The sequence below is a fragment of the Microcaecilia unicolor genome, chromosome 6 (genome assembly GCF_901765095.1).
Source record: "Microcaecilia unicolor chromosome 6, aMicUni1.1, whole genome shotgun sequence".
In the NCBI taxonomy this organism is placed as follows: domain Eukaryota; kingdom Metazoa; phylum Chordata; class Amphibia; order Gymnophiona; family Siphonopidae; genus Microcaecilia; species Microcaecilia unicolor.
Window position 1 is genome coordinate 188,402,564 of NC_044036.1, and position 21,446 is coordinate 188,424,009.

The 21,446-nt window shown below is 43.0% G+C and overlaps 1 protein-coding gene across 1 annotated transcript in view; it reads left to right on the forward strand.

Annotated features, from left to right (window-relative positions):
* Positions 1–21,446, forward strand: part of SLC38A3 (solute carrier family 38 member 3) — a 255,214-nt gene that overhangs the window by 185,389 nt on the left and 48,379 nt on the right. The window contains exons 8-9 of the mRNA XM_030207217.1: positions 6,289–6,371; positions 13,704–13,762. Coding sequence (XP_030063077.1) covers positions 6,289–6,371; positions 13,704–13,762 — 142 coding nt within the window. The remainder of the gene's footprint in view (positions 1–6,288; positions 6,372–13,703; positions 13,763–21,446) is intronic.

Consider the following 21,446-nt stretch of genomic DNA (forward strand, 5'->3'; position numbering starts at 1 on the left):
CTGCACCCACTACAACTGCTCCAGGGACCTGTATACTGCTGCGATGGACCTGAGTATGGCATTTGAGGCTAGCATAGAGACTGGCAAAAAAGTATTTTTAAACTTGTTTTTTTTGGTGGGAGGGAGTTAGTGACCACTGGAGGAGTAAGGGGAGGTCATCCCCGATTCCCTCCAGTGGTCATCTGGTCAGTTTGGGCACCTTTTTGAGGCTTGGTTGTGAAAAAAATGGACTAAGAAAAGTCGGCCAAGTGCTCTTCAGAGACGCCTTCTTTTTTCTATTATCGGGCGAGGATGACCATCTCCTAATCACGCCCCAGTCCCGCCTTCGCTACCCTGCCGACACGCCCCTGTGAACTTTGGTCATCCCCACAATGGAAAGCAGTCGAGGGTGTCAAAAAAATCAGCTTTCGATTATGCCGATTTGCATGACCTTGCGAGAAGGACGCCCATCTCCCGATTTGTGTCGAAAGATGGGCATCCTTTTCTTTCGAAAATAAGCATGATGGTAATCCTAAAAAAAAGTGTCACGCAAGTGGAGAAAAAGACCTCAGGATAAAAAACACTGAATTGAACCACTTTAACATCAACTGATGTGATGAATGTTAGAGCTTCTCAATCACTGGTCTAAAAAAAACTCCACTTTCTTTAAATTATTTTAATAAACTGAAATCACTATAACATATTTTCATTATCAAATTCAAAAATTCTAATTTAAAATGGAATCACAAACAAATATAAGTAAATATAAAGTTGGAAAATATCAGCTACCACCCAAACAAAATATTATCAGTTCTACTATGCACTTCTCTTTTTAATTTACAGAAAGAGCACTTAGCTTTCCAAATGTGAATCTTTACTTCAGATAGGATATCCTCAATTTTCCCAACAGAATCCTCTGTTTCACAAATCACTGCTTCAGGGGAACTATTCACACCTCATTTTGTGGCAAACACCCATTCAAAATGGCTGCCAAGAAATAAAAACTCTACCCACAAAATAAACTTAAGAGTTGCAATAGGTCTATCTAGTACTGTATCCTGTTTCTACTACTACTATAAATCATTTCTAACAGTGACCAAGCCTCCTCTTCTTCTACCAGCTTATGCCTGACTTTATTTGAACCACATGGTTCTTCAGAGCATAGGAGCCAACTTTTCAGGATTATTGGGGGTGCTAAGCCCAATGGAAATAACCCCTCCCTGGACACATACAAGGAATTGTCAATATTGGTGATGCTGAAGCACCCACAGAGCCCCATGTGGTTCAAATAAGTAGTGAGGCCCAGGCTGGCAGAGCAGGAGGAAGTAGTCTGATGCACAGCTGCTTGCTTCTTCCTCGTGTACATGATCTAGGAGGAACACATGATGAGGTGGAGGGGAAGGGAGAAGACTCAAGGAAGCTGCATTTACAATAAAAAAAAACAATGAAATAATAAAATGAAATGAAAGGAACTCCAGTTAAAATATAGGAAAGATCTAACACAACCAGAACATATAAACACATCACATGTTACATTTTGCAAACTAAATCAATGAATCCTCCCTGTCCTATCAGGTTGATTGTCAATGGCTGAGTAAAGAAGTGAGTTTTCAACATTGTGTTAAACTTTTTCATATCTCTCTCCACTCTAATTCGAAAGAACACTTATTACTTAATATTGGTGCTAACCAGAAGAGGGCACTATTGCATGTGGTCTCTCACCGAACCTTGGTAACTGGCTCTTAGAGCAACCTTTATATTCAGAGGGCTGCATGAATGTCAGTACTACCTCTAGAGGGCAGCAACATTACATGATATCAGAACCGGAAATGCCCAGAGCTCTATAGAGCGTCTGTGATAAATAAATAAATAAATAAATAAGTAAAGATGTAACTAAAAATGATAAAAATAAACTGATAAACCATACGTTCCCATACGTTCTGCGGCCGCATTCGGGCCACAAGTTGCCCACTCCTATCTTAAAGAGAGAGCCCTAGTTGGCACATTTGAGATAGATAGAGAGCTCAGATAAGAGGGTAAGTGCTCATAATATGCTTTATGGACCAAAACTAAAATTGTAAATTCTATTTGGAAATGAATGGGTGACCAATGAAATTACATAAAAGAGGGGCACTATAATCTTATTTGTGGATATTTCCTAGTACTCTAATGACCATATTCTATAATGTTTGTAGACGCTTGTACAGTAGCCATGTATGTTTTACCATTCCCACCTTAGGGACCCTTTTAAAGATCGGCAGTAAGCTCACTCTTTCGGGACTCCAGCTGGCCCAACGCGGCCACTGGCGATAGTCCTGTTCCAAGTACGTGCCATTTCCGAGGTAAAAAAGATCTAAGGAAGCTAGAAGAATGGTCTAAGGATTGGCAATTAAAATTCAATGCGAAGAAATGCAAAGTGATGCACTTAGGGAATAGAAATCCACGGGAGACGTATGTGTTAGGCGGGGAGAGTCTGATAGGTACGGATGGGGAGAGGGATCTTGGGGGTGATAGTATCTGAGGATTTGAAGGCGACGAAACAGTGTGACAAGGCGGTGGCCGTAGCTAGAAGGTTGTTAGGCTGTTTAGAGAGAGCTGTGACCAGAAAGGGGGTGTTGATGCCCCTGTATAAGTCGTTGGTGAGGCCCCACCTGGAGTATTATGTTCAGTTTTGGAGGCTGTATCTTGCTAAGGATGTAAAAAGAATTGAAGTGGTGCAAAGAAAAGCTACGAGAATGATATGGGATTTGCATTACAAGACGTATGAGGAGAGACTTGCTGAACTAAACATGTATACTCTGGAGAAAAGGAGAAACAGGGGTGATATGATACAGACGTTCAAATATTTGAAAGGTATTAATCCACAAACGAACCTTTTCCGGAGATGCGAAGGCGATAGAACGAGAGGACATGAAATGAGATTGAAGGGGAGCAGACTCAAGAAAAATGTCAGGAAGTATTTTTTCATGGAGAGAGTAGTGGATGCTTGGAATGCCCTCCCGCGGGAGGTGGTGGAAATGAAAATGGTAACGGATTCAAACATGCGTGGGATAAGCATAAAGGAATCCTGTGCAGAAGGAATGGATCCTCAGGAGCTTAGTCGAGATCGGGTGGCAGAGCCGGTGGTGGGAGGCAGGGCTGGTGTTTGGGAGGCGCGGATAGTGCTGGGCAGACTTATACAGTCTGTGCCAGAGCCGGTGGTGGGAGGCGGGACTGGTGGTTGGGAGGCAGGGATAGTGCTGGGCAGACTTATACGGTCTGTGCCAGAGCCGGTGGTGGGAGGCAGGGATAGTGCTGGGCAGACTTATACAGTCTGTGCCAGAGCTGGTGGTGGGAGGCAGGGCTGGTGGTTGGGAGGAGGGGATAGTGCTGGGCAGACTTATACGGTCTGTGCCCTGAAGAGCACAGGTACAAATCAAAGTAGGGTATACACAAAAAGTAGCACATATGAGTTATCTTGTTGGGCAGACTGGATGGACCGTGCAGGTCTTTTTCTGCCGTCATCTACTATGTTACTATGTTACTGGCAAAGGCTTGTGCAGTGATAACCTGTCTGTAATTGGGTTAGTGCGGAAGCCCTTAATGCCAGCTCAGTGGGTGGCAGTAAGGGCTCCCCATCTCATGGCCATGCGGTAAGAGTTCTCTTACCGTGTGGCCATGTGTGCCTGGGGTCTTTTTATCTGCTGCAGTAAAAAGGGCCCTGGTGTACAGGAAAGGGAAAGGGAGATGGGACTTGATATACCGCCTTTCTGATGTTTTTTTTGCAACTACATTCAAAGCGGTTTACATATAATCAGGTACTTATTTTGTACCAGGGGCAATGGAGGGTTAAGTCACTTGCTCAGAGTCACAAGGAGCTGCAGTGGGAATCAAACTCAGTTCCCCAGGATCAGAGTCTGCTGCACTAACCACTAGGCTACTCCTTCACTAGCAACATTCCATGTAGAGGCCTGCCCTTGCAGATCACCAATCTGACCGCACAGGCTTCTGTTTCTGTGAGTCAGACTCACAGAAACAGAAGCCTGCGTGGCCGCGTTGCTGATCTGCAAGGGCAGGCTTCTACATGGAATGTTGCTAGTGGAATAGCAACATTCCATGTAGAATCTCCAATAGTAGCAACATTCCATGTAGAATCTACGAATAGTTTCAACATTCCATGTAGAATCTCAAATAGGGAAAGGGAACTGGGACTTGACATGCCGCCTTTCTGTGGTTTTTGCAACCTACATTTGAAGTGGTTTACATAGTATATACAGGTACTTATTTGTACCTGGGGCAATGGAGGGTTAAGTGACTTGCCCAGAGTCTCAAGGAGCTGCAGTGGGAACTGAACTCAGTTCCCTGGGATCAAAGTCCACTGCACTAACCACTAGGCTGCTCCTCCACTCCACAGGAGAAATGGCCCGCTGCCAGCACAGGGTTCTTTTTCCCACAGCTTGGTAAAAGGATCCCTTAGTAATTCCCTTAGCCCTCATTTGTCCTGTTTGTCTGTCCTGATTAGATTGTAAGCTCTTTTGAGCATGGCCTCTTCTTGTTCAAGTGATCAGCACTATGTACGTCTAGCAGTGCTATAGAAATGATAAGTAGTAGTAGTATGTTACTTGTGGAGCAGTGGCATAGCCACAGGTGGGCCTAGGTGGGCCGGGGCCCATCCACTTAGGGCTCAGGCTCCTCCAACAGTAGCACATGGTAATGAAAATGCTGCTCTCCACAATACTGGCACCTTCGCATGCTCAGTTTTCAGCGCATGCCTGCTGCAGACTACCAAGGTGGAGACTGGAGAAAAGCATTTTCCCACCAGCTGAGATATTCTTTTGGTGTGGGGGTGGGGGAGAGAACATTTGCTGCCCACCCACTTCTTGCCTATTCCCACCCAAAATCTGCTGTCTGGCTACGCCTCTATTATGGAGATCCTGGTATAGTTAACATTTCCATAATTAATGTGTGAAATCAACAAAGCACGTATTAGAGTGTATAGTGCTGCTTCTTCAAATAAATATTTCAGTGAGCATATCTGATGTAGAACACCAAATCCTTTTTTTTATGAAAGAGCATACTTATTCAGTGACTGAGAGTCTATAATCAATCAATACACCGAAGTATCAAAATGTATCTATAATAGTAATTGGTGTGACATAGAAGCTAGGAAGGATGATCCTGATGACCTGCAAGCCAGCAAGCCATAGTTTTTGAAACATTTAGAATCAGGCGGTGATTTTTAATCCAGTCTGCCATTGCATCCAGCCAACTTTGTAAATTAGAAATATTTGTAGATGCAAGAAAAACTCTAACCAGTAAGAGAATGTCATCTGCCTAACAAAGCAGCACCAAGCCATGATCAGATCAAGAGAGAGGAAAATAATTTTCTCAATGCTTTCTCTGTGGAAGCACAGCCCTTGAAAAAGCCTACAAGCGAAACGGATGGGGCCACCGTCGGGCAACAGATAAGTGCTCGACTTTACTTTATCTTTGGAAAGCTGCATTATAGCACTTCATGAGAATCAGTGAAGGTTTTTATGAACCAAATAAACTTTGAAGTTAGCATTGATATTGTCAATATATTTAAAAAAAACGTTTTTGTAAAAAAGAGCAAAATTGCTAAAAAAATTTTTGGAAATAAATTAAAAGTCAAAACAATTCTTTCCAAGCAAGGTTTTTATGACCAGTGATGAACACCACGCCCCCAGTTAAAGCTGCCGAAAACTGAAAGTAAGCGGTCGGGCATTTTGAGGTCTTTTCCTTGCTTTTTAGAAATATTTTGTTAAAATCAAACATCATATTTCCATATAAATTTTATTGGATTCCTCTTTATATGTTTGGTGACCTTGTACCTTGGAGTCCTGTATGGTGATCCTCCTACTATTCTTTACTTATCTGCCTAACAAAAACACCCAACGTCAGACTCAATTCTTTCTACCATGCTGTTCTCTATGCCTGGAATAAAGTTCCTGATACCCTGTTGCTATATGATGTATAATAGTATTACTGACATTTTGAATCTAATGGAACTGAAATTTTATAAACAGGAATTTTAACTTCTTTATGTTTCGTCTGAATGTATTTATGCTATAAAATGTAAAGTTTGATTAATTATTTACATTAAGACTTTCCTAAATTACTTTGAAATAAGAACTGAAAAGTCGGGACTGATTTAGCTGTTACTTATAACCTGGAGCTATTTTGATCACAGTAATTCTCCTCCCTTCTTAGATTATAATCTGTTTGGGAGTACTGAAATTCTGTGAGTATGAGCTTTCTCATATCAGTGAGCTGGTCCTTGAAGATTAATTGTATCTTCTTTGTTTACAGAGACTGGTACCTGAATGGAAACTACCTAGTGGTGATGGTTTCAATCACAGTTATTTTACCGCTGGCACTGATGAAACAGCTTGGTGAGCACAATAAACCAGACCAAGTGTGAGAGATTGAAAGAGATGGAAATTAGTCAGTCAGTCAGTCAGCATTGATTTACAATGTTTAATGGGGATGGGGTGAGGCAAGAATAGTAAATCGGCAACATTTATGTTTCAAGATATCTCCAGTTCACTGGCTCTCAACCCAGCCCTCAGGACAGACACATCCAGCAAGTCAGATTTTCAAGATCCTACAATTAATATGCATGAAATAGGCTTGCCATCATTATACAGAAATCAGTCTTCTATGTATTTGTTGTGAATGTCCTGAAAACTCAACTGGCAGGGTGTGCTCATGGACTGGGTTGAGACCCATAGAAATATAAAACATGATGGCAGAATGACCATACAACTGTCCATTCACACCAACTGCTTATCTATACAGCTTTCCATCAGAGATTCCTGATGCTTGTCTCCTGTTTTCATGAATTCAGATGCTGTCCTTGTGTCTCCATCACTAGTCAGTAGGATTACTAACTTTCAATAATAAAAAAAAATCAGCCAGTTCTCCCTCTCCCTGAACTCTAATTTTTCTCTTCTCTACAAACAACTTCCCTCCCCCCCCCCCCCCCCCCCACCAACTTTCTTCCCTCCACAACTTCCTCTTCCCTACAGACTCCCTCCTATTCCCCTCACAGAACATTTCTTCAGAAGCAGGAACCAATCCTAGATCCAGATATGGCAGTGGCAACCAGGGGCGTAGCCAGACCTTGAGGTGGGAGGGGGCCAGAGCCCAAGGTAGGGGGGCACATTTTGGTCACCGACCCTCCCCCCGCCGCCTTGCCAGCCCCCCCCCCCCCCCCACACACACACTATCTGCAGACTTTCATTGCACCCACATACAAACACAAAACCACAGAGTAAAACAGATACTGATAGCTTATTTAAAATCACTATAATTATATTCCGTAAGCAGAGCCTCAAATCTCAAATTAGATCTAGAGTATAAGTACACATTATTAGAGTAATGCTTCCTAGTCATGACCCGGCTCTTCTGCCCTCCTTTGGTAAGCTCTGATGTGATTAGGGGTGCTATAATTAAACAATATTGACTGGATTATTCCAGCCAGCTAGTGGTTTTCTATTAGTCTTCCCCAAGCCACTTACTGGTCATGTTCTGCTCATGGATCAGCTTTATTGTAATAAATGATGTGCATGTTATCAATACTTTCCAGCTTCGAAACTACTAAATTATCCCGTATACAGGAGGATTTTATCAAGGGCACACTGCACTAGTAGCAATTCCCTCTATCATGAAATCACAAGAGGGATGGTGTTTAGGTTTTGAACCAGAGTCGCACAATCTCCAGAACATTTGCCTGACATATGATGAGTAAACCCTGAGCAATGATCAGTACAAAACAAGGGTTAACTGAGTATTGCATGTCTGTGAGCTAATGGAGGAAATCTCAGCAGCCACAGTTTCTGCAGTAGCCTTGAAATTATTGTTTGTGAGACTGTAAATGGTGAAGAGAGTAGTCACATCCACCAAACCATCATGCAAATAAGTGGAATTGATCACTTATGAAAGATTAATATCCAGAAGGTACATGTCAGTTCCAGAAATTGAGACAAGCCCATACCTAGGTCATGACTGATAGAACTATTATGCCAAGTAGAATTTGTACAACATATAAGCTTTGATTGGTGCAATTGTTCCCTTTTGTATAGTTCATCAAAATAAGTATAAGCAACATTTTACATTCAATGAAGTAGGTATTTAGTGTATACAGTGGTGCTTTTTGCCTATATACAATAGTCATACTGTTTCCAAGCACTGACTAATACATAAGTACATAAGTAATGCCACACTGGGAAAAGACCAAAGGTCCATCGAGCCCAGCATCCTGTCCATGACAGCGGCCAATCCAGGCCAAGGGCACCTGGCGAGCTTCCCAAATGTACAAACATTCTATACATGTTATTCCTGGAATTGTGAATTTTTCCCAAGTCCATTTAGTAGTGGTTTATGGACTTGTCCTTTAGGAAACCGTCTAGCCCCTTTTTAAACTCTGCTAAGCTAACCGCCTTCACCATGTTCTCCGGCAATGAATTCCAGAGTTTAATTATGCATTGGGTGAAGAAAAATCTTCTCCGATTTGTTTTAAATTTACTACACTGTAGTTTCATTGCATGCCCCCTAGTCCTAGTATTTTTGGAAAGCGTGAACAGACGCTTCACATCCACCTGTTCCACTCCACTCATTATTTTATATACCTCTATCATGTCTCCCCTCAGCCGTCTCTTCTCCAAGCTGAAAAGCCCTAGCCTCCTTAGTCTTTCTTCATAGGGAAGTCGTCCCATCCCCAGTAAATAGAGAATTAAAAGTTTGAGCTGACCAACATAGATCATACACTATTTATGTATCCTTCTCTCTCCCCTATGTATTTTCCTACGTATGCACTCATGTCCTGAACTTCATCGCATGCTTCTGACGAATTGAACTCAGGCCTCGAGAGCTCAGGCCTCAATAAACCAGTTAGTCTCTGAACCCAGAGAAGACAATGAAATGTTTGTTTACAGGTTCACTACCCCACTCTCAGTTGTTCCTGTTTTATTTGATAAAATATGACTCCAGTATTCTCTTTGAAGTACCTTGGGATTATTGATTCGTCTTTGTGCTTTTCTCCCCAAATTTCTCAGTACTAAAAACTGTTTTGTTTTTCTTACATAGATTGAGCTCAATTTGCAATCTGATTGACTTTGAATCTTTTCCCTCATTTTATGCCTATATCCTCTCGAGGTATGATTATTGTAGTACCAGCTATACAGGAATCACAAAATTTAATTTGAAACATCTTCAAACCCTACAAAATACAGCAGCACGTATAATCTGTCAAGTGTGGCAATCGTACCACGTTACACCCCTTCTTAATTGCCTTCATTGGCTACCAACTGAGTCTAAATTTAAAATTCTTACCTTGACCCATAAAGTCCTTCATAATAACATCCCTGCCTACCTTGCCTCTTTAATAATCCCATAGGTTTCTCTTCACTCGCTCCATTCTCTGAATGATAACAGACTGGTCCATCCCTCCAAAGTTAGATGGGAGTCTGTGAGGGACAGTGCCTTCTTTTTTCTGGCACATGCATTATAGAATTCTATGCTACAAAATCTCTACCTAGAAGCCTCCTAAGAGTCATTTCGTGCATCTCTGAAACTTATATCTTCCAATTAGCATTCAGTACATAAATGGTGGGTTGTCCTGTGGTGGGTGAGTTGCTTTTTTATAAGTTAGGGGCAGTGAGTATGCTGGATGTATGTTCTTGCATGATTGCGTCTGATATGAATTTAGTTTTAGATTGTGTAGTCGTCTACTATGGTTGGTGTTTGGAGATTACTCGTTCCTAACTACAAATTTGTGTTCTTTTCTTACTTTTTAATTTTGTTTACTTTATTGTAAACCACTTTGACTTGTCCACAAAGTAAGTGGTATATTAAATAATAAATGATAAACGATAAGATGCTACCTGCCTCTTTCAATATAGATATATCTTTGCTACAAATAACATTTGGATCAACTATTCAGCATGACTTACACAGACAGAAGAGGCTCCTGCTTGCTTGAACCATGTTAAGTGGGCCGTCCACCAATATTCAGTGGTCTTTAAGTAGGTAGTACCACTGTATATAAGCTTTGACTGCCCTGGTACAATCTGAACAGTGCCGGGACAGTCTGGTGGCAGAGTTGTGGTGGAGCTAGAAGATATGTGGCACTGGCAATATTCAGTATTGGTGTCTGCATATCTAACAGGGTAGTTAGGGTTGTTTTTCATGTGGTCCTATGCATGCCCTATTAGCTATGCAAGTACAGCTCGGAATATCAGCAGCACCCACATAACTTTTCAGGTCCACTGATAAACCTGATATTCCCCGCAAATGCCTGGCCATGGACCAGCATTGAATATCTGGGTATAATTTAAGTCAGCATTTAAAGAAAACCTCAGCGTCACCAGTTGAATATTGACCTGATTATAATTAACAAGTTGTAGTATTGATTAGTTATGTTTTACTAACATTAACAACTGTGTAACGTATGTGATCATGAGTAAGCATGAGATAAAACTGTAGAATTAATATATGGTAAGGTAACTGGAATTCCATAGGGGGACATATTTCCATTTAATTATTTGCCAACATCCTTCTATCTGTGATAAAGGGATCATGCTACAACCAGGCAATTGAACTGTCCAGTCTCCATCTGGTCCACTGAACCAGTTCAGGAAAACAGTCCTGGCATCCCAGAATGACTTTTGAGGCCTAGGAGTGACGGGTGGGGGGGGGGGGGGGGGGGAGGGAGTTCCAGGATGTGAGACGGTATTACTTTTTGCAAAGAATCAGAAGGGTCAGAGGCGTGATGGTATTTTTTGAAGGAAGAAGCAGGGTGAAGGGGAAATACATTTCTTTATGTATTTTTATTAGAAAATAAAAAAAAAAACAATACAGTTTTATGTTGGTCAGATTTAATTGACATTTGGAGGGAGAGTGGGGATTACTAGTTTATTACATATAGATTTCCAGAGAGGTCAGAGGTTGAGGGGATGAAGAGGATATTTTTATTACATCCCCTTTTGAAAGAAATCAGGCCCAAGTTGGGATCCACTATTTCACATTGCTCTAACCAAGAACATGCAATATTCCTGTCTACTGCAATAGTAAGAAAGTATCACAGGATTTGCTAAGCCACTGTACTGAGCTACTATAACATAGTAGCTCAGTATAGACAGAGAGGAAGAGGCGCTGGACCCAGGAATTGGAGGGAGAGGGATAGATGCTGGACCAATGGGAGAGGGGGAGTAGAAGAAAGAGAAACTGAGACTAGAGGCGAGGGGGAAAGACACTGGACCCAAGAGAGAGAGATAGTGGGCTGGGAGAGGGGAGGAAGAGAGAAGGGGAGAGATACTGGCCCAAGGGTAGAGGGTGTGGAAGGAAGAGAGAGTGAGACAGGGAGACAGAGAAGAGATGTTGGGCATGGAGGGAGCATAGGGACAGGGACACAGAAGAGCAATGCTGAACAGAGAGGGACTAGAGACACATAAGAACAATGTTGGACACAGTGTGGGGGGTATTGATTACAAGGGAATGGATATGGACTTAGGGTGAAAATGCAGGACAGGTCAAGAAAGGGACACAGAGGAAAGATGCTGAGTATAGAGGAGGATAAGGACACTGAGAGGACAGATGCTGGGAAAGAGAGACAGGAACAGGGAAACAGAGGGGAGATGCTACACAAGACAGATATGGATGCAGACAGAAGAAATGTCATATGGGCAGGAGAACCTGCAAAGACAGAAGAAAAGACACACCAGGACCAAAGCGAATAGAAAAATAAAATGCTAAGACAACAAAGGTAGAAAAAAGTATTTTATTCTGAATGTATTAACTGGAATATATCCACTTTTGGAAATGCACATCTCTGGTATTTCGCATTTCAGTTTCTATTTATCTATTATAGTTATGTGCAGAGTCTGACTTCCTGAGGTTTCCAGTTCAGTTTTTTGACTTCATATCTCTATTACTGATGTATTTTTGTTTCATATTTGTTGAGAGTCTGTCTGTGTTTTGCATGTGTTACTAAGGTGTGGTATCATGCTATGTTTTTTAACTTGGTGGTGTATTGTTTATTTTGGGCACAGTTTAGTATTTACAGTGCTGCCTTTTTATGCATAAAGTTGTTGCTCTTCAAATCTTGGGAGTTTGTGCTGTTAAGGTGCGGTATGGATCTGAGTGTGTTTTTGCCCAAGTTTGTGCAAGTTTGTGATTTGTAGTGGAGGGATTGTATGTTGGCCCCAGGGGGAATAGAGAGAGAGAGAGAGAGAGAGGAACAGTGGGGTGGGGGGGGGGGGGGGAGCAGATGGAGAGAGACGAGCAGTGTAGAACAGGGGCTGGGAGAAAGACAGGAACACTGTTGGTAAGGGGTGAGAGACAGGGCAATGCTAGGTGAAGTCTCGAGACATTCAAGTGAAACAATGCTGATTTGGTATGGGGAGAGAGAAACAGATATGGGGCAATGCTGGTTAGGGGGTTGCAGGGCTGCCGAGAGACTGGGCTGAAAGCTGAAAGGAACAGATTGATGCTGGAGCTGGATATAATAGAAGAGGTGAAGAAGACGAATGGAGGGAAAAATGACAAATGGACAGGAGTCCTATGAAAAGAAGACAAAGCAGTAACCAGAGACAGAAGTCAACACAATTAGAAAAATTAAGTGGCCAGACAACAAAGGAAGAAAAATATATTGTTTTTAAATTTAGGATGAAGTAATTTGGTAGCCATGTTAGCCCACTTTAAAGGATAATAAATAAGATAATACCTTTTTATTGGACTAAATATATTTTTAACTAGTTTCTCTAGCTTAAGTTTAGGACAGTATACTGGTATTATGATATCCTGTCCTGACCTAAGAAAAGAGATTTTGGCCTTCAAAAGCTAATCAAAAATGGTATTTTTAGTCCAATAAAAGCGGTATCATCATATTTTCCATTTGTGTTTTATTTGATAATTTGGAATATGGAAATTGGAATATGCTAGTTTTTGAAATTTACATCATCTATCTTTACATTTTGCACAGTATGGGGGGCATGTATCACTGTTTCTCTTTTCCTGATTGTTGCATTATATGCGGAGTCAGGCTTTTGGGAGGGAGGGGGTTCAATTTAATTTACTTATTCTGAACTTGGGCTCTATTTTGAAATCACCTTAGTAAGGCCAACACACAGTCCCTCCACTGCAAAACACTAAGCACAAATTCGTTCAAAATCACACTCAGAACTTTACCATACCACAACAGCACAAACTCCCAGGACTCAAAAAGCAGCAACCTTATGCATGAAAAAGCAGCACTGTAAATAACACACAGTGCCTAAAATACCAGTACACCATGTAGTGAGAAAACAGAACAGGACTGCTACAAATCTCTGCACAGAAGCTAAGTGCTAGCAGAATATCACACCTAGCTCACATGTGTAAAACACAGACAGACCCACAACAAACATGAAACAAAGAACCACAGACCAGTAATAGAAATATGAAGGCAAAATACGGAATTGGAAACCTCAAGGAGTCACTCTGCATACACAGCAATACTAGAAAAACAAACGGAAATGCAAGCTATCAGGGATGCACATTCCCCAAAGCAGACGTGGTCCAACTGATAAATTCAGGCAAATACCTACTGCAACTGAATGTACTCCACTTTGATATCTTCCTGGTTTGTAGGTAGTGTATAAGAAATTAAATAAATATGTAGTTTCAGTGAGTCTATACAAAGTATGCCATGATATCAAGCAATAACTGAGTACTTTGCATTACAGGATACCTGGGTTATGCGAGTGGATTTTCTCTGAGCTGCATGATGTTCTTTCTTGTTTCAGTAAGTATGAAATTTCTTGAGCATTATAACAATTTAAATAATGGAACCAGTAAGCTAACAATGTGTTGTAACAGTTAGTGAAGCTAAGGTATACAATATTGAAGCAGTTTTCAGTTTGGAGTTGAGGCATTTCTTGGTGCAACACACCTCCTCCTTTGTGGTCAGGATTTGTTGCTTTGCTGTTTGCGCAGGACAGTTGTAGGGAAGAATATGTGAGATGGAAACTATTATGTTTAAATATGTTTTATTGAGGAGACAAACACAACTCAACATATAACAGTGTGAACTTTACCACATTCCTCTTCTGTAATTTTACATTTTTATCCCCCCTCTCCCTCTACCACCCCTCCCTCCCCCTCCCCCTTCCCTTCCCTCCCTCCTCCCCTCCCCCCAACTCCGTAAGTCTTTTGCTTCCGTCATTCACATTTAACCTTGCTTAAATGTTCAATAGTTGCCCTCTGGATGTGGGTGTCAGTGTCATCCAAAAGGGGGTCCATCTGTTTTGGAACGATGGAAACTATTATAAAGAATAAAGTCACTGAATACCTAAGACAAACATGGTTTATTGGGACAAAGTCAACATGGATTCAGCCAAAGGAAGTGTTGCCTCACCAATTTACTTCGTTTCTTTGAATACGTGAATAAGCATATGGATAAAGGTGAGCCGGTTGATGTAGTGTATCTAGATTGTTGACTCCCAAGAAAATTAAATGGGATAGGAGGCAATATTCTATTGTGGATTAGGAATTGGATAGAAAACAGATGGTAGGGTTAATCGGCCAATTCTCTCAGTGGTGGAGGGTGAATAGTGGAGTACCCCAGGGATCTGTGCTGGGACCAGTGCTATTTAACATATTTTTAAATGATCTGGAAATGGGAATGATGAGTGAAGTGATTAAATTTACAGACAACATAAAAACTATTCAAAGTTGTTAAAATGAATGCAAACTGTGAAAAATTGCAGGAAGACCTTAGAAAGTTAGAAGACTGGGCATCCAAATGACAGATGAGATTTAATACAGACAAGTGCAATGTAATGCAATGGAATATTATAATGCCCCTGTATTGCTCCATGCTGCGACCATACCTTTGAGGGCTAGATGCACTTAACAATCGTTAGAGCCCTTCCCTTACCGATTCCCTTAGCAAATCGGTATGGAACGGGCATGCATCAAGGAATAGGAATGCAAATGAGCTGCTCGTTGTAGCTCACTTGCATTCTCTATTCCATCGTTAAACAGTCGGCCGGTCGAGCATGCACAGAGCAGCCAAGCATTATGCCGTCGCCGAGATCGCTGCTGCTCGAGATTGCCGCCCATCCCCCCTACATTGAAATGACAGCTTCCCGCAGCCCCGGCTTCCCCGCCATCCGAGGCAACCTCGAAGCACCTGCCTTCAAACGGAGGTGAGAGGTGCTGTGAGGGCCCAGCCTGGTGGCAGACGGAGGGGGGCGGGTAGAGGGGGGAGCGGCAGCGATGACCTCAAGGGGGGCGGTGGGGGCAGTGCCTCAGGGGTGCCTCGGATGGCGGGGAGGCTGGGCCTGCGGGAAGCTGTCATTTCAATGCAGGGGGAGGGGGATGGGCGGCGATCTTGAGCGGCAGCAATCTCGGGGGATGGGCGGCAATCTCGAGCGGCGGCGATCTCGGGGGGGGGGGGGCAAAGGACGTCCATAAAGGATGTCCATAGGCACAGCTTGTCTTTTTTTATATATATAGTGAAGGACAACCTGGGGGGGGGCTGAGCTAAACGCGCTGTGAGAGCCTTCAAGGTCTCTTAGCTGAGTGAAGCACGTCCATAAAGGACGTCCCCGACGAGCACTTTTTTCCCCAATTTTTTTTTTTTTTGTAACATTTCAATCCCGCGCAGCCCCGACGACAGGTACAGACCTCTCGTTGGATTTTCCAGCGTTAAGGCAATTGGAAAAGGTTAGTGCATCTCATTACAATGGGGTTTCTACACAATTTGCTCATCTGCATTCTGTTTTCGTTAGCTGCTACCGTCGTCGGAAAATGGCCTTTAGTGCATGCCAGGGTTTACTACTTGCTCGTTAATGGCTCATTAATTGCTCATTAAGTTAGTGCACCTGGCCCTAAGTATGCAATTCTGGTCACCGTATCTTAAAAAAGATATAGCAGAATTAGAAAAGGTTCAAAGAAGGGTGACCAAAATGATTAAGGGGATGATACTTCTCTCTTATGTGGAAAGGCTTAAGAGGTTAGGACTCTTCAGCTTGGAAAAGAGACAGATGAGAGGGGGTATGATAGAGGTCCACAAAATACTGAGTGGTGTAGACTGGGTAAACATACATCAATATTTTATTGTTTCAAAAAGTATAAAAACTAGGGGACACTCAAGGAAGTTACATGGTACTACTTTTAAAAGAACAGAAGAAAATATTTTTTAACTCAACAGATAGTTAAGCTCTGGAACTCTTTGCTGGAGGATGTGATGTCAGCAGTTTGTGTGTCTGGATGTAAAAAAGGTTTGGACAAGTTCATGGAGGAAAAGTCCATAGTCTGCTATACAGAGAGATGTGGGGGAAACTACTGCTTGTCCCTGGGATCAATAGCATGAATCTTGCTATTATTTGGGATTCTGTCAAGTACTTGTGACCTGAATTGGCACTTTTGGAAACAGGATACTGGACTAGATGGACCATTGGTCTGACCCAGTATGGCTATTCTTATGTTCTTATGAGTGGAGGACCTTCCAGTTGGAGGATGATAGAGTACATTTTCCAGTGCTCCTTGCGAATTAGGGCATCATTTTGTAGTTTGGGGTTTGCCACTTGTTATAAGTTAAAAGGGTGGATGAATATAATTCATTACTGGGTTAATGTGAGAGTTTGAGTATCATTAATAAAAGATTCATTTGTAGTATCAGTCTTATGAGCACAAAGGACTTTTGCTTGCAGCTCATGTGTGCTGATGAAGGCAATATGTGGGGGGTTCTTGGGTGTTGTTGGTTGCCTAGTCCCAACAAAAATACATACATATACTTTCCCTTAAGAAAATTACCTTTATTCAGCATCAATCAGCAAAATCTCTTTGTCGTATGTATATATCTGTGAAAGAACAATAAAAACAAATACATAAAGCATTCCTACATGGGGCTGAGGATGCAGGCCTCTTCAGCAGCTGCGGCAGCGATGACAAGGAATGTGGAGGGAGAAAGACAGAGAGAGAGGTGAGAGTAAGCAGGGCTCCAATCTCTGTCCTAGTTCCCTAATGTGGTTGTTACAGTTGAATCCCCATACGGAAGTACATATATGGCAATTCAGTATATTTATGCAGGAAAGTTACTTGCAGAAAATCCACCTGCATGTTGCTCCTGCCCATGCCCCCACCCTTGACCTTTGCGTCTGCCCACACACTCCCAAACTGTTGATCCATGTTCCAAAGGTCATGGTGGAAAAACAAACTTGTAAAGCAGTAGCTAGCAACCCATCAAAGCACCCATTGTTGTAAACAACTCTAAGCCACCAGCGTCCCCCTCCACAGGTAGCCATTCTCCCCAATGGTCAAACTGTGCATCATACCCACACCCAGATGCCTGGTTCTTCATGTAGTCATTCAGCTAGCACCCATAGCACCCATATATACCCCCCCCCCTCTGCTGACCGAGTGACCGGAGGGGTGCCGAGGGCAGCAAAGGAAACGGACCGGGGTTGGATGCAGTAAGGGGTCCTAAGCATGAGATGCAAGAGTAGTGAGGGAGGAATATACCTCAGAGGGAGATTGCTGAGGCTGAAGAGAGGTGTAAGTGGACTCGGAAGGAGATGGCTGTGGCAGGTGAGTCTGTTGTGAGAATAGGTAGAATGGCAAAGGGAAAAACAAAGGAGAAGGCAACAACAAACACAGAACACACAGAGAAAATCCAAAAAGACAATAAGAAGACCACAAAGGGTCGGGCCCAATTACGAAAACCAGGCAGAAAGAAGTCCACCAAGAAAAAGTAAAGCCACCCACATAGACAGAGGAGCCAACATAAGAGACACATTGGATATTGTGACTAGCATGTAAAACAACAGATTGATCATTAATGTACGAGTAACAAGTAGAATCATTAATAAAACCGCACACTCAATGTGTAATTCAACTCTGGAATTCGTTGCCAGAAAATGTGGTAAAGGTGGTTAGCTTAGCAGAGTTTTAAAAAGGTTTGGACGGCTTCCTAATGGAAAAGTCCATAGACCAATTGGACTTGGGAAAAATCCACTATTTCTGTGATAAGCAGCATAAAATGTTTTGTACTTTTTGGGGGATCTTGCCAGGTATTTGTGACCTGGATTAGCCACTGTTGGAAACAGGATGCTGGACTAGATAGACCTTTGGTCTGTCCCAGTATGGCAATACTTATATTATGTACTTATGCACTCCCATCATGTTCAGTCAAAAGAAAATCAAGTGCCATATGGTTAGGATAAAGAAATTGGGTCAGGTTATTCATTTGATTGTAAGGCAGAAAGGGCATGGGTATTGTGATGAGAAATAATTTCTACCACTCCTTGTAAACTGTGGATTGAGGTGACCAATTCAGCAACAATGGTAGAGTTGGCAAAAGGAAGCCAGCCAGCGCTAGAGAGAGCATCATGCTTGGATTTGTAAAGGGGAGAAGTAGAGTTAATATGGGTCTCCACAGCAAGGAGGGAATGCAGCAAGATCAGAGTCAGTGGAAAGAAGATGTGAAGGGGGGAAGAGGAAGAAAAGGTAGCTACAGTCTGGGCAATGAGGGAGGAAGTAAGCAGAGAGGAAAAGGTGAGTAAAAAGGCCAAGAAGCAGGTACCAGACCAATTAGCAGGGAGCCCTAAGTAGGCAGATGTGAGGGCAACAGTGCCATTAGGAAAGTGATCAGTGAAGTTAGAGGACTCAGTAAAGAGGCAGGAATGGTTCCATTGGTACTGGTGAGTGTGAGGACCAGCAAAAGGCCAAATACTGGTCTAGGGGGTAAACGGTACAGGCATCGACCTGTGGGGGGAAGTGAGAAAAGGAGATAGAAGGAACAAAAACAGAACAGAAGGAGGAGGCCAAGGAACCAAGCGGCAGAGGAAATTCAGAGGAAAGGGGAGGCCAGAGGTCAGATACCCAGGCCAACATTATAATTATGGCAGTCAATCTGAGAGGAATTTAAAAACAAGAGATAAAAGCAATAGCATTCAGGGATACAGCAGTACATGAAAAAGTCCCGCTGAAGTAGAACTGGGCACCCTATTGCAAACAACACAGTCCGCTAAAGAAGTAGCGTTGGCGGCGACAGTCAATAGCTGCTAATACATTTTGCCTAGGAGGGAGTGCTTAGTCAGTGGGTGGAGATGTTGGGGTACAAAGAGTCCAGAGGAGGAGGGCGCATAATCCAATGAGGAGGAAGGGACAGGAGCAGCAGGAGCGGGATATGGTCGCAGAGAGGAAACATGTTACCAGTGAGGGTCAGAGACCAGCAATGCAGCTTGAGGAGTCACATCAGTGATGAGGTGTGGGCCAGATAAGAGTGAAGTCCACCACTTTCTGATATACTAGATCACCAACTGAGTAGGCATATATAGGAGCTGGAGCAGTCCGGACAGATGCTGCCAAAGAGGTGTCAATCAGGGTATGAGCCACCTGGAGAGCAGAAAAATAAGAAGAAATTTCATCATAGAGGATGCCTGTCCCAGAAAGAGTAGATAGAGAAGAACAAGGGGACTGTCTGCCAGTCACAATAAGGAGTGAGATAGAGATGCTTAATGATAGAGTTATGGCGGCAATACTGAGCTAAGGGCAGGGCTTGTAGCCAATTGGAGGAAGAAGAGGCCATCTGTTTAGAGAAAGTACATTTAAGGAATCCATTTGCCCATTCAACCAGGCCATTTGGCTAGGGTCGATAAATAGAAATAAAGTGCTGGTTGAGAAAAAGAGCAATACAAAGGTGAGAAAGCAAGTCATTGCAAAAATGGCAGCCACCATCAGTGCGAAGAACAGAACATATACCGTACCTGAGGAGGATTTCATGGAGAAGGCAGCAGGCGACTTCAGCAGCTGTCTCCCGGGCACAGGGGAAAGCATTGATCCAGAAGGAGGAAGCACACACTGTAACACATAAAAATCGCTTACCTGAAACTGCCAGCTGCATGTCAGTGAAATCCATGTGGAGCTCCAAGAAAGGCCCTTGGGTATGGGGGAGAGAGGCCAGGGGTAAGGATCGAGGAGCTGAAGGGATACAGGTAGTACAAACAGGACCATGGGAGACAAAGTCTGAAACAGGGGAACGCAACTGGGGAGCACACCACCAGGATTGAATAGAAGATAGCAGTTGGGGCTTCGCTTGGTGCATAGGGAAATGCAGTTGATGAAACAGAAGAAGAGCAGATGGGGATATACACTGGATGCCATTAGGGTGTGTTCACACAAAGTAATTCCAAGAACACCCAGTTGCTAACCATTGGTGACATTCCTGAACTGTTGCAGATGCCTCATGCCTGCATTTCTATGAGGAGTGTAACTGCCTGTGGCTCAGGACAACAGAGTCCTTGCCCTTACGAAGTTGGACAAGGGTTTTTGAATCTGGAGCAGAGAAAGGCAGGATAGGAAAAGGGAGTAAGTCGAGGCATGTTTAGCAAGGGCGACAACAGTAGCATTGGCCAAAGAGACCCAGTCAGGCCTCTTAAGAGTGAGCTTTATATTTGAGGATGGCTGTACAGAGGTTGTAGGCTGTTGCCTTTTTAGATGGGAGGCAATTTCAAACATGAATAGGGCATGTTGTAGAAGTTCACTAGAGCTAGTGCAATAACCCCGGCATTCCAACAAGGTATGATAGGACAGAGTACTGGTGGCCACATAAGCCAAATGAGTGTAGATAGATAAATCAGAATCTGGGTAAAGCCAAAAGGCGCATGCCAACGCAGCAAGTTCTGTGCCTTGGGTACTAAAAACAAATGGTCAAGGGAAAGTTGGGCCACCACCTAGAGGGAGCCCGGAGAGAAGACCTGAAAGACAGCAAAGGAGACAGACACAGGTGAAGAAGAGCAGCCAGAGGAAGAACTGTCAATAAAAAGGGTAATACTACCAGGAATATGGGTCTCCTCCACATAATAAGGAATAGGTGGGGGAGCACATGAATGGTCGTCAAGCTTCAGAATAACACCCTCCTCTGGTAGAAGGTGAGCCGTGGGATTAGGTGTTTGAAGCTTGTGGATGGAAACATTGGGAGCAGAAAGGAGGGCAGTGTATTTGGCAATATGGTTATGTGAGAGAGTGGTGGAGGGGGATTGAAAAAGGTACTATATAGCATGTGGAGTGTGAACTTGGACATAATGTCCAGCGCATGTGCAGCAGCAGCAGCAGCAGCAAAATCATGCTCGCACGGATTAAAGGCCCTCTCAATGAGGGAAAACTCCTTAGACCAGTACAAAACAGGCTTGAGTCCCAAAGGAAATTGTTGGGTCAACACAGCAGCCATACAACATCAGAACTAGGATATACTAGAAAAGACTTGTCATAAGTAGGGACAGCAAGGGTAGGTGTTGGCGATAGGAGGGATAGAAGAAGGTTGATGCTGCCTCCGGAGTAACATGACTTGTGTAGCCTCCAGAGTAACATGACCTATAGTGTAGTAGGAATCACTTACCCTCTCATGCTGATACAAATGAAATTGTCCTTTGTTAGTAAGTCTGTATACTTCAAGTAGAGTAACTGCCAATGTACTCAAA